Source organism: Hyaena hyaena, unplaced genomic scaffold (assembly GCF_003009895.1).
Source record: "Hyaena hyaena isolate Hyena2069 unplaced genomic scaffold, ASM300989v1 scaffold_227, whole genome shotgun sequence".
NCBI lineage: Eukaryota > Metazoa > Chordata > Mammalia > Carnivora > Hyaenidae > Hyaena > Hyaena hyaena.
The window spans coordinates 37795-51877 of record NW_024080859.1 but is presented as its reverse complement, the minus strand read 5'-3'; the positions used below and the strand labels follow the sequence as shown (position 1 = coordinate 51877).

Genomic DNA, 14083 nt, shown 5'->3' with positions numbered 1-14083 from the left:
TCATGATCTCACGGTTCGTGGGTTTGAGCCCCACGTCAGGCTCTGCACTGACAGCTCAGAGCCTGGAGCCTGCTTTGGATTCTGTGTTTCCCTCTCTCTCTGACCCTCCCCTGCTCATGCTATCTCTCTCTCTCTCTCTCAGAAATAAATAAAACATTAAAAAAAAAAAGACTATCACATTGGGGGTTAAGGGCTTCAACATTGAAGTTGAGGTGGGACATCCAGACTGGGGCAACTTACTTCCTATTTTTCTACTTTTATATTTAACAATGCAGCGAATGCCTTGTTGATCTTTGTTGTGCCGTCATGCCACTGGCTTCTGAATTCAGATTCTGAAAACCAGAAATAATATGTCATGAAGTCTGGGCATTTGTAATATCACTAGCCTGCCAAATTTTCCCCCTGGGGCAATTCACACCCCCCTGGTAGCGTCTGATACTGCCTCCTTCCTCACATCCACACCAGCACACGAAGTTATCAGGGTGTTTTTGTGGTTTTTTTGCCAACCTGGGGAGGGTGAAGTGGTGTTTCATCTTGCGGTTTTCTGGCGAGACGGGGGTTGTTACGGTAGATCTGGATGGAGGCTGTCATGTTAGTCTGCGTATTGACTCTCTGACCCTCTGACCCTGTTTTGGTCTCCACCCCCACACCCTGCAACTTAGGTACCTCTGCGACTTCACCTACTACACCTCTCTGTACCAGAGTCACGGCCGCTCAGCCTTTGTTCACGTGCCCCCGCTGGGCAAGCCGTACAACGCAGACCAGCTGGGCAGGGCGCTGCAGGCCATCATCGAGGAGATGCTGGACGTCCTGGAGCAGTCAGAAGGCAAAATCAGCTGTCGCCACAAACACTGAGAGCCTCTTAGGCCTCCCAGGACCTCGTCCCACTCGGAACCCCAGGGGGAACGTCTGCCTTCTGGGGCCTGGCCGAGGAGGATAAGCCTGGCCGCTGGGCGTCTGATTTGGACCAGTATTCCGACTTACATACCTCCTCTCTCTTCTTCTCCGCAAAAGGGCTGGTCGATTGGCAAGGGGTGGCTGAAGATTGTTCCTCTATTGCCCTTTGCTTTAGAGGACACAGCCACGATGGCCGGGAAGCCAGTGGGTCCCGATCTCCATAGGGAATCCCCGTCGAGTGGATCTCTGCTCTTCGATCCCACGGCTGGGGCCACCTGTTCAGCGGCCTGTCTGAGTCTCTGATGAAGGGATTCTGGCATTCCCTTCATCCATGGCTGGTTTTTCCAAAACTCCTTGAAATGTCTTTGCCCTGATTCATGTCCCAACAGCCTGGGCAGCCCTGGGAAGGGCTGCCTTGGGATATGACAGGGCTGCTTTTTTTTTTTTTTCTCTCTCTCTCTTTCTCTTTCTTATTCTCTTTTTAAAAAACAATAGTGCTAGTTTGGGCACGCAGGAATTTATAGTCCCTTTGGTTAAAACGCGGCCTTTAGCCAACAACAAAGTATCTTTTCTTTTTCCTCGGGTGCCGCCCATTCTGCCTCTCTTCAAAAACCAGACCTACATCTTTCTGCCCAAGCTGACATCAAGTTCCCTTTTCTCGGGGCGGACAGGATGTTTGGCCAGGCCATGAAGGAGTGGGAGCTGCTGCTGCCCCAGGTGGTTCAAAAGGTGGGCTGACCCTTGAAACTGACCAGAGTGGTGAGCTGTCCCCTGGGGTCCTCTGGAGCGAGGCTGCCGGGGGGAAAAGCAGACCTTGTCATTTTGACATGCACATGACTTTGGATTTTTTTAATACGTAAAAACGTGCAGCAGCTGCAAACCCAGCCCACATCTGGCCTGCGGTTTTGCAGACTCGGTGTTGGGGACCAGCTTTTTGCTCTCCTTATTGAGGGCGCCAGAAGGGGCCCAGGGGCTGGAGTTTGCCGAACTCCACGTGTGCCAGCCTGTTGGTGCAGGAGGGTGGCCGAGCGGTCAGTGGGCTTTCGTGTGGATGGTTTTTGGAGCCACGCCCAGGACTTGGGAGTAAATTTTGATCTCACTCCCTGGGAACTTTGAACGTGACCAGCTGGGGATGAGAGTGAGGCCACCCAGTTGGGCCTTGATACTCGTCTGAGGGAGAGAATGACAACAGCGACCAGGAAGCCAACCGAGGATGCACACATTCGGGAAGGTTCCTCTGTGGGAGACTGTGGCTTCATCACGCCCCTGAGTGTGAGGTGCACTGGAATCTGATGCCGAGTCGGAGCGTGTCGCTGTTTCCCAGCATGCAGTTCTTTTGAAAACAGACGAGGGTTTGGTTTGGTTTGGTTTTCTTCAACGTTCACTTCCTCCTCGCTTGTTCCGATGGCTAGGGGAGGTCCTGCCTCCGCTGAGCTGCTGTGTCGCTGGGGAACCGGCTTGATGGGTTTCTGAGTTAAATGCATGTTCAGAGTCCTGGGTTTCCTCTGGAGGGGGCAGTGGGTGACTTGGGGCCTGCACTTGGCAATGGGTGTGGGCTGTGGCTGGCAGGTTGAAATGATTGGGACTCTGTCCTCTCTCCATGCCGGCCTGCCTTCTACCAGAAATGCCCCTTTCACGTCCCCAGTCTGAGTTTGGAGTCTCCTGAGAAATCTGCAGTGTGGGATTCCAGGAGCAGAAATTGTGGGTCTTCTGAGTATGGGAGCTCAAGGCTCATGGGTCCCCCCGAGGTCCTATTCAGAACATCCAGTGTCCTGTAGCTTTCTTCCCCGAAGGTCTGATCTGCAGGGGTCCGAGGAGGAAATGAAGCCAAGCAAGATGGCGGAGGAAGGGGCGGAGGGGTCCTGAAGATGAGCCAGGTCTGTGCTTAGCTGGGTACCCGCTAGGACCCAGACACACCATCCCCAAACTCCACATTTTCATCTTTCTTTTGTCTTCATCTCGCCTCTCTGTTTGAAGCATCATGTAATTCAGACATTTAGAGCTGTAACTTATTGTCCGATCATTGTCGAGTGTATGTATGTCATTTTTGTGTTCCTGCAATGATTTTAGATTTCCTCACCAAGTTCAGCCGGAATCCTCTCCTTGTCCAAGGGCATTTCGCTCCTTCTTATTTAATCAGACAGCCATTAAACATTTCACCCACCTCCTGCCAGCTTTTTTATTGTCCAATTTTCGGGCAAACTCACCTGTTCTCTCCATGGCGTGTCTGTCTGCATTTGTTAAGCCTCGGACTAGAATGTCCTTGTGCGAGAAGGGAGTACCAAGCCCCATTCTTCCTCCCTCACCATCCGCAGGGTCTCAGGGGGAAGGGTCACGCAGAATGGGGTGAAGTGGGTGTGGCTTAGCAGCATGTGGAAGGGAGAGAGGCTGAGAGAGGTGGGTGCAGCAAGTGTGAGTGGTAGGAAGATGGGCAGAGGATGTGGTGGGAAGGCTGTTGGGGGAATCTCATAGGAGGGCGGAGGGGCGCCTCTCCCTGGGCCCCCACAGTGGGGTGCAGAGGTGGGGGACGGAGACAGCAATAGTCATCTGGGTGTCTGGTGATGGCATCTCCTTCAAGGGGCTTGAGCCTCTGCACCTCATACTTTTCTTCTCTCAGCCCCTTTGGTTTCCCCTTCCTCACCAAAAAGAAGGTCAGTGGTAGGTACGTGAGTGTGTAGCTTGAGAAAAAGATAAGGAGTGGTCAGAGAGAAAGAAAGGCGGGAAGAAGCAGGAATTTGAGTGAGTGGCCTGGGTTTGTGCCACCTGGCCCACCTGGTCCAGTCAAGGAACAGCCAAGGTCCCTTGGCCCCTGGGAGAGACGGGGCCAGGTGGGGGACAGAAGTCATGGCTTCCCAGGTGGCGCCGGGTGTTGGGAGGAAACGTCAGATTGCAATAGTTTATCCAGGCAAATGCTTTTCAGCCACCTTGCTCTTTGCTGGCACGGTAACTTCTAGAACAGAAAGGGCCTGCCCAGGGGGACGGCTGAAAAAGTAGATCCAGGATGCCTTTTTGTTGTCTTAGAAGTTTCTGCCAGGAGGCCAGGCCAGCTGGTGTGTGAGCACACCCGCACGCCTGTGTCCCTCGAGGGTGACTGGGCCGGGAAGGGGAGCCGCTCCTGCAGACCCGCCCACCACACCAGCCTCTTTTCTGCGGCCACTGTCTAGACTGTGGACCTTTGACCTCTCCACCCCTTGGAGTGTTTAAACCCAAAAGTCCCCTTTGGGGATAGACAAAGCCCCATTCTTCTCCACGGACCCAGCCTCTGCCCTGAGACCTTCGAAAGCGCACGCGTGAGCCTGCAGGCAGTGTGGGGACACGGATGGTCACATGGGCAGAGGCCGGCCACCGCGCTGCCGGGTGGCCCCTTGTGGCCGTGAGTCCCACTGTATCCGTCGGCTCCCGGGAGCCGAAAAGGGCTTTTGTTTTTATATCCCAGAGTAAATCTCCCTTCTCCAGGGACAAGTGCCTCAAAAGGGCCTGGCCTGCTGGCTGGGAGGGGAGGATGCCTCTATATTCGTGGTGAGGACGCACGTTAAAGGCCACGGCCCCCCTCACACCCACGGAAGGATGGCTGTTTGGGGTGCGGGGGCCATTGGCTGGCATCCACATCTTGTGTGGACGCTGAACATTTCTGCTAAGAGACTCTGTCCCCCGGTTCACGGGCAGTTGTCACAAGCTTTCATGGGCTTCCAGACCTCTGGCGGAACCTGTCCCCGCCCTGAGCTGCTCTTCCCGCCGAACCTATTCCCCGCCTCCCCCCCTCACCAGCTGCCTGGAGACCCACAGAAGTGCCTGCCTCTCTGATAAACATGGGGTGCAGAGCAAGGGGACGAATGAGAAAGGGAGAAGCCACCCCAGGCTCTGGGAGGTGGCCTTAGCTCCCCAGAGCCCAGGCCAAGGTCACTGGAGCCATTTGCAGAGGTGGGGTCTGGGAGTGACTTTTGTGACCCACGTGCTTTGCCTCCAGGAAGTCCCAGAGAAAGCAGTTTGGAATTGGGCTCCGTGCTCCCCAGGCACGTGGCGTCTGCCAGGAAGCTACATCGGGATCTTGGGGACCAGAGTTGGCATTTTGCCAGCCAGAGGGGTACCCAGCATGTTTCTGGGACCCCATTAACATCTCAGGTTTCTGTCTCGTCCTGTATCTCTCTTCTCACCGAAGGTAACTGCATTTTCTGTGTCCCTAAGGTGGGCCTGGCCCCTGCACCCTCCGGGTGGCTTCTCCCTGACCCCCACAGTTCCTGTGAGTGCCTTGTCCCAAACCCTCCTGGCTGGGACCCCTGGCTGGGGAAGGGTCTGTCAGACTTTGCTGGGGGCTGGGCTCTGGGACACCCCAAACTTGACACCCCAGAAAGCAAATAAAACAGTTGAAATACATGATTTCTTGTGTCTTTGTGAGAGGTCAGCGGCCACCAGGGTCATCCTCAGCCTGAAGGCATCAGTGGACAGAGGAGGCCCTGGCTCATGGGATTTCTGTCCCTGGTGCCCACTTAGTGGCAGCTGTTGTGAGTGTGAGAGGCTTTGTGTAGTGAATGGTCTCCCTCCTCAACCCAACGCCTTTGTTCTGATGCACAGAGAGATGGAGTAACTTGCCTACCGTCCCACAGCAAGAGAGTGTGGCGCAGGGGTTTGATTCGTGATCGTTTAGACTCCCAGCGTGTGCAAAATTCCCACTCACCACCATGGGGTGGCTGGGGGTGCTATTACGACCTTTTGCAGACAGGGAAACTGAGGCTCTTCCAGTAAAGCCTCTTGTCGTGGCCAGGGAGAGAAGCTGGAAAGTTAACCCAGGCCGGCTTCTCTGGCGCTGAAGAGTTTGAACCCAAAACAGGGCTTGGTCATTCCCCTATGTCTGTCCTCAGAGGGAATGAAGACACGCTAGGGTCAGTGGCTTTCAAAGAATAGATTAAAATTTTTTTTTTCCTAATGTGTTTTTTTATTATTTTTGAGAGAGAGAGAGACAGAGCACCAGCTGGGGCAGGGCAGAGAGAGAGGGACACAGAATCTAAATGAGGCTCCAGGCTCTGGGCTGTCAGCAAAGAGCCCCACATGGGGCTTGAACTCACGAGCCGCGAGATCATGACCTGAGCCAACGTCGGCCACTTAACTGACTGAGCCACCCAGGCGCCCCCAAAGAATAGACTTGAAACCAAAAAGACTTGTCTTGGGGAATGTTGGTTCCTGGGGTAGGGGCACCTCCTGGAAGTCCCCGAGGACACAGGTTCTTTGCACCCTCAGAGGAAGTGTCCTCTGCACCCAGCACGGCTCTGGGCGTTTAATGGGTGTGCGGGAAATTACAGAGGAAGGCAGGAAAGGGGTGAGCGCTCAGTGTTCTATCCTGAGGCCAGCAGGGGGCGCAAGGAGGCGCCCGAGTTGCCCGTGAGCAGAAGACAAGCCCCAGGCCAGCTTCCTTCTCCAGCCCAGGCCCTCACACCACCTGTCCCTTCCCTCTGGAGCCCTGCCTGCCTGTGGCTGCACCCGGCACTTGTGAAGGGCCTACTGTGCACTGGTGCCCGGCCCAGGGACACACCGGGGGCCCAGCAGTTTCCAGGCTGGGAGTGCAGTCAGCCAGGGGATCCAGCAGTGATGAGGGACCCAGAGGGAGCTGAACAGGCCAAGCAGATGGGGGGGGGGGGGGTCCAGTAGAGCCTAAGGCTTGGAGAGGCCTCTCTTGGCTCCATTCAACAGTCTCCCTCAGCTCTCGCCTGGACAGTCTCAGTCTTACTTGGAGATGAGGGTCTTGGGTGTCGGGGGGTTGAGAGCTGACGGCCAAGAAAGAATTCTGGAGGACGTCTTTGGCGCAAAAAAGGTGCTTTTATTACAGCAAGGGGACAAGACCGTGGGCAGAAAGAGCTGCACTGGGGTTGTGAAGGGTGACTTGCCCATATACCCCCAGGTGGGGAGGGGGGAGGGGCAGAGTCAGCCTCTAAGGAATTTTGGAAGCAAGGGTTCAGGACCTCGAGGGACTAGCTGCTGTTAGGAAAATGTCGTTTATTATTACTCAGTAAAATCTCAGTCATGAGACCCTTCAGATGTGCATCAGGGACCATAGGCTTGGAGTGTGATTCCCGACATATATCTTGGGGGGTGGGGGTTGAGATAAAGGAAGTTTCCAAGGGATTTTTACATGTTAAAGTAGACTTACAGGATCGTGGGGGGTCAGGATAATGTTAAGCCAAGATTCTCTTTGCCCCGGGCAAAGTGTCATCTGAGCACCTGGAGGGAGGCCACTCTGTCTCAAGGGAAGGGAATTTAATTTTTCATTTGCCTTAGTTTCCCACATCACCATGGCCAGCACTTACACCCCTTTGCTTTGTTCTTGGGGGGCTGGGAGTGTCTGAGGAACATCACACATAGTCCACCGGGGGAAGGGGGGGTGCTAGCTTGCACTTTGCCCTTAGCTCCCATTATGCTCCCTCATTATTAGGCACCAGTCTCATCCTTCTAGTCCAGATCCATTCTGGGGATCTGATGGGGGCCCTTCCCCACCTCTCATGCCCTCCATGGCTCCCTGGGGCTTACAGGAGAAAGCCTGACTCCTCTCCTGGGCATTTGAACCACTGTTCTCTTGCTACTACCAACCCAAGCTACCCCCTCTGCCTGGAAGCCCTCCTGCCCCCATTATACCTGGAGAACTCCTATGCATCCCTCAAAACCCAAGGTCATTTTGGGACACATTGTGTGCGAAAGTCCTGGGTAGGGGTAAGGTGGGGGGAAGTGCTGAACCGGATATCCCAAAGTCCTTCCCCCACACCCTCTTTAACTTTCCTACCCCCTCCTTTCTGCACTGGCATCTCGCCACCACGCATTCAGCAGTTTCTACAAGGAGTGTCTCAGACCTGCCCTGCCGTGTCCAGGTCCCTGGAAAGGGGGAGGGGCAGGCTCAGGCTGCACCCCCCCTACCCCCTACCCCCCCCCCACTGTGGTCCTGATGGGGAAGGTGGGGAGGCCAAGAGAGGCAGAGACTATGAGAGACTGAAAAGCAGAAATGCAAGAGAGCGACGGAGAGATTCAGAAAGAGGCGGAGACAGGGGCGCCTGTGTGGCTTAGTCGGTTAAGCGTCCGACTTTCGCTTAGGTCATGATCTCGCGGTTCGTGGGTTCGGGCCCCGCGTCGGGCTCTGTGCTGACTGCCAGCTCAGAGCCTGGAGCCTGTTTCAGTCTGTGACTCCCTCTCTCTCTGACCCTCCCCCGCTCACGCTGTCTCTCTCTCTCCTAGAAATAAATAAAACATTAAAAAAAAATTAAAAAAAAAAAAAAAGAAAGAGGCGGAGACGATACGGGAAGTCCCTAGACATTTTTTCTTCCCGACTCCTGTGAGGACACTGGAGGGGCAGAGAGGGTCCCTAGCCAGCCAAGGAAAGGGATTTGAGACGTTGTGTGAGCCGGCCCGGCACAGGGTGCCCTGCTCTGGGCTTCGTTTCCCCCGCGCTAACATTCAGCCACCTTCATTCGGCGGGATTGGGTGTTTCTGCCCGGCCAGGGGCCCCTGCGTGGACGGGCGCCCCGCGGATGTGCATCACAGAAGCATTAGGGGAGGGGGCTGGGGTGCGGGGAGGGGGGGCTGGCTCGGGGTTCCCCCGGCCGAACGTTCCGGGCAGTGAGCACGTGGGGTCCCGAAGCCTGCTGCCTCAGCTGACCCACTTCCTGCCCAGCTCAGGCCGTCCAGGGCCCCCCCTCGGCCAGGAACCCGCACAGCCGGTCCCAGGGGCTGAGCCAACCACTTCCGCCCCAGGCGGCGTGGACAGGCTGACTCACACTCAGCTGTCCTCACTGCTCCTGACCCGCGGAGCCTTCATGGGGGGCAAGGGGAGGGGCTGGCAGAGCCCCAAACCCAGAAGAAAGAGGTCAGGATGGAGGCATCACAGAGGAGAATCACACATCAGTCTCAACTTCCTGACAAATGAAAACCTGTCCTTGACAAAGAAAAAACGAAAAGACTAAATGGAGGGGTTTGGGTACATTAGAGTCATTCACTATTTCGCACTTTTGGGCATCAAAAAAAAATCCATAAAGAAATGGAAAAGAGAAGCCAGGGACTGAGAGAAGACATCTGCCATGCATCTAACTGACCAAGAATCGCTTCCAGAACATATGAAGATGCACTGATGGAAGGGAAAAACCATATTTTTAAAAAATGTTTATATAATTTGAGAGAAAGAAAGAGAGATCGAGCAGGGGAGGGGCAGAGAAAGAGGGAGAGAGAGAGAGTCCCGAGCAGGCTCTGCACTGTCAGCACAGAGCCTGACATGGGGCTCTAACTCACGAACTGTGAGACCACGACCTGAGCCGAAACCAGGAGTCAGACGCTTAACCGACTGAGCCGCCCAGGCGCCCCCAAAACCACCAGATATTAAGATGGGCGAACGGCACTGTTTCGTGGGGTGGCTGTAACAGTCACCAGAAACTGGGTGGTTTAAACCAGCAGCAATTTATTCTCTTATAGTCTGGAGGCCGGAAGACCCAACTCAAAATGTCAGCAGGAGGCTGTGAGGGAGACTTGGTCCCAGGGTCCCCGCTCCTGGCTTCTGCCAGCTTCCCGCACCCCCTGACGGCCCTTGGCTGGTGGCCGCATCCTCGGATCTCTGCCTCTGTCTTCACATGGCCTTCTAATAAGGACATCGGTCATTGGATTCAGGGAGCATCCTATTCCAATGTGACCTCATTTTAATGTAAATAATTACATCTGCAAAGGCCCTAACAGTCACAATCTGAGGCTCCAGGTGGACGTGAATTTGGGGACACAATATTCAGTGAAGTACAGACTTCAATCACCAGGCAGTTCAGGGAAGGTGAAGCAGGACACCCCAAAATAGAAGCCCAACCTTAGTTGTCAGGGAGCACAACTCACTCGGAGGCCTCTCTCACCCCCGGGGAGGCTCACGGGCAGGCACTAGGGACAGTGGGCAGAGGGCGCTGGGAGTGCCCTGGTGATGGGCGTGGGAATCCGTCAGACCGCATTAAAGAGCAACCTGGCTCTGCCAGTGCAGTTGAGGGTGGCTGGACGCTCCGACCCGGCCATTCTGCTGCTGGCGTGAATCCCAGAAACACCCAACATGCATGTCTTCCCGGCAGCCTGGCTTACAATAATGAGGGGCAGGAGCCCAGAAAAGCGCTGAGCTATAAGCACTGAAAAAGGAGGAGCCAGACTTGCAAATCTCCAGAACATCGAGTGAAAACGAGCAGGTTGCAAAAGGGACTAGACAGTATGATACCAATATTAATAAAGGGTTTTTTTAAATTTGCATTTTTCTATAGTGGTAAAATACATACAGCATAAAATGTGCTGTATTAACCATTTCTTTTTTTAATTTTTAATGTTTATTTTATTTCGGAGGGAGGGAGGGAGAGGAAGAGAGAGAGAGAGAGAGAGAGAGAATGAGCAGGGGAGGGGCAGAGAGAGAGGGAGACACAGAATCTGAAGCAGGCTCCAGGCTCTGAGCTGTCAGCACAGAGCCCGATGTAGTACTTGAACCCATGAACCATGGGATCATGACCTGAGTCGAAGTGCAACGCTCAACCGAGCCACCCAGACGCCCCTATTTTAACCATTTCTAAGCGTACTGTTCGGTGTGGCATGAAGTACATTTACAAGGTTGTATATGCATAACACATGACCTCTACTTAATTCCAAAACTTTACCGTTTTAATTCCAAAAACTCTGTAACCATTAAACAATAATTCCTCATTCCCGCCCCTCTTCCTTTAGCCCCTGGTAACAACCTCTAATCTACTTTCTGTCTCTAGGAACGTGCAGATTCCAGATATTTTGTGTAAGTGTAATCATATAATGCTTGTCTGTCTCTGACGTTTCACTCAGCATGTGTTCAGAGCAGAGTTCATCCAACTTGTATCATGGATCAGAACGTCATTCATTTTCATGCGTGAGTAGTATTCCATTATGTAGATATACCACATTTTGTTGATCCTTTCAGCTAGCGAAGGACACTTGTGCTGTTTCCACCTTCAGGCTATTGTGAACAGCGCTGCAATGAACATTGGTGTCCAGGCTTGGTTCCAATCCCTGCTTTCAATTCTTTTGTTTGTTTGTTTTAATTAATTAATTTTTAAAAAATTTTTAATGTTTTATTTATTTCTGAGAGAGAGAGAGAGAGACAGCGTGAGCAGGGGAGGGTCAGAGAGAGAGGGAGACACAGAATCTGAAACAGGCTCCAGGCTCTGAGCTGTCAGCACAGAGCCCGACGCGGGGCTCGAACCCACAAACCACGAGATCATGACCTGAGCTGAAGTCAGACGCTTAACTGACTGAGCCACCCAGGAGCCCCTTAATTAATTAATTTTTGAGAGAGGGAGAGAGCATGAGTGAGCAAGTGGCAGAGAGAGAGAGCGCAGAGCTTGGAGCAGGGCTCAACTTCACCCAGTGTGGGGGCTTGACCTCATGAACCGTGACATTGTGACCAGAGCCAAAGTCAGATGCTTAACGGACTGAGCCACCTAGGCATCCCCCTGCTTTCAATTCTTTTGGATATATACCCAGAAGTGGAACTGCTGGATCATATAGTAATTTTGTTTAGTTTTTTTTTTTTTTAAGTAGTCTCCATGCCCAGTGTGGGGATTGAACTCACAACCCTGAGTTTAAGACCTGAGCTGAGATCAAGAGTCAGACACTTAATCAACCAAGCTACCCAGGTGCCCCTATGTTTAGCTTTTTGAAGAACTCCCAAATTGTTTTTCACAGAAGCAGCACCATTCCACATTCCCACCAGTGGCATGAGAAGATTCCGATCTCTCCATACCCACACATTATTTTGATAATAGCCACGCTACTGAGTGGGAAGCTGTATCTCATTGTAGTTTTCATTTGCTTTTTCCTAATGACCAATGAGGCAGAGCATCGTTTTAGGCATTTATTGTCCATTTGTATATCTTTCTTGGAGAACTATCTATTCAAGTCCTTTGCCCACTTTTAAATTAGATTGTTTGTCTTTTTCTTATTGAGTTGTAGGAGTCCTTGATATATTCTGGATATTAAACTCTCATGAGATATGATTTGCAAATATTTTCTAGTTCTCCTGGATTCCTTGGGATTTTCTATATATAGGGTCACGACATCAGTGAATAGAAGTAGTTTTACCTCTTCCTTTAAAATTTAGATGTCTTTTATTTATTTTTTTGTCTAATTGCTCTGGTTAGAACTTCCAGTGTGATGCTAAGTAGCAATAGTGAAGGTAGACTTGTCTTGTTTCTTATCTTAGGGGAAAAGTTTTCAGCTTCTCACCACTGAGGAGGAAGTTCCCTATGGGTTTTTCATAAATATCCTTTATGAGGTACAAGAAGTTCTTTCTACCCCTAGTTTTCTGAGCGTTTTTATCATAAAAAGATACTAGATTTTGACAAATGTCTTTAACACCACAATTAAGATGACTGGGTGGGGGCATCTGGGTGGCTTAGTCGGTTAAGCATCTGACTTTGGCTCAGGTCAGGATCCCACAGCTCACGAGTTTGAGCCCCACATCAGGCTTTGTGCTGACAGCTCCGAGCCTGGAGACTTCTTCAGATTCTGTGTCTCCCTCTCTCTCTGTCCTCCCCCACTCATGCTCTGTCTCTCTCTCTCCTTCAAAAATAAGTTAACAGGAGCACCTGGGTGGCTCGGTCGGTTAAGTGTCCAACTTCAGCTCAGGTCATGATCTCACCGTTTGTGGGTTCAAGCCCCGCGTCAGGCTCTGTACTGTGAGCTAGCTCACAGCCTGGAGCCCATCTTCAGATTATGTGTCTCTCTCTCTCTCTAACCCTCCCCTGCTCATGTTGTCTCTGTCTCTCAAAAATAAATAAAACATTAAAAAATTTTAAAAAATAAGTAAACGTTATGTCCATCAACTGATGAATGGATAAAGATGTGGTTTATGAGAAAGAATGGCAATGAGAAAGAATAAAATCATGCCATTTGCAGCAACGTGGATGGAACTGGAAGGTAGTATGCTAAGTGAAATAAGTCAGTCAGAGAACGACAGATATCGTATGATTTCACTCATATGTCAAACCTGAGAAACTGAACAGAAGATGATGGGGGAAGGGAATGGGAAAAAAATAATTACAAACAAAGAGGGAGGGAGGCAAACCATAAGAGACTCTTAAATACAGAGAACAAACAGGGTAGACGACGGTGGGGGCATGGGGAGAGGGGAAAATGGGTGATGGGCATTGAGGAGAGCACTTGTTGGGATGAGCACTGGGTGTCGTATGTAAGCGATGAACCACGGAATCTACTCCCAAAACCAAGAGCACACTGTACACACTGTATATTAGCCAATTTGACAACAAATTATACTTAAAAACCCCCAAAAATAAACATTAAAATTTTTTTTAAAAAGATGATTGTGTGATTTTTTTTCTGTTTGTTCCATTAATATGACGTATTACATTGATTTTCTTACGTTGAACCATCCTTGCATTCTTGAGATCAATCCTACTTGGTTATGGTGTGTAATCCTTTATATATATATATTTATATATTTATATTTATAAATATTTTATATATATATATATTTATATATATTTTTTATATATATATAAATATAAAAATTATATATATATATATATATACGTCTCTCTCTATATATATTAGAGACAGAGAGAGAGAGTCTGCGTGTAAGTTGGGGAGAAGCGGATGGAGAGGGAGAGAATCTCAGGCAGGCTCCACGCCCAGCCTGGAGCCCAACACAGGGCTCAATCTCATTACTGTGAGATCATGCATGACCAGAGCTGAAATCAAGAGGCAGATAGATGCTTAACTGACTAAGCCACCCAGGTGCTCCTTAATATGCTTTCGGATTTAGTTTGCCAGCTTTGGGTTTAGGAATTTTACAACTATATTCTTAAGGGATATTGATCTGTGTTTAATTAAAAGCCTCAGTCCTCCTTCTGTGTCTCTCTTTCACGCTCACACAACTACCACCATACTTACAAAATTTCTGCAATGCCACAATAAGCAATTTTCTGCAACACAAGCTGGGTATCTGACAATTTAACCCAGTTCTGACACTATCTACCTGCAGATACTATCAGATCCTTCAGGCTAAGGGTTTGGTCCTGTAAGACTGCCCAATACTTAATGCCCATAAGCAAGTCCAAGTTGATAGACTGGCTATAAATCAGAGGTTCTCATGACCTTCAGGTTCAATTGATCTGCTAGAGTGGCCCACAGAACTCAGGACCACAGTTTACTTACT

At 51.0% G+C, this 14083-nt stretch overlaps 1 protein-coding gene across 2 annotated transcripts in view; it reads left to right on the top strand.

Moving 5' to 3' along the window:
- Window positions 1-5271, top strand: part of PGPEP1 (pyroglutamyl-peptidase I) — a 30537-nt gene extending 25266 nt beyond the window's left edge. For both annotated transcript variants that reach the window (XM_039243387.1, XM_039243386.1), the window contains one exon: window positions 663-5271. In XM_039243387.1, the coding sequence (XP_039099318.1) occupies window positions 663-866 (204 nt within the window). In that variant the 3' untranslated portion in view covers window positions 867-5271. The remainder of the gene's footprint in view (window positions 1-662) is intronic.
- Window positions 5272-14083: the final 8812 nt, after the last annotated feature.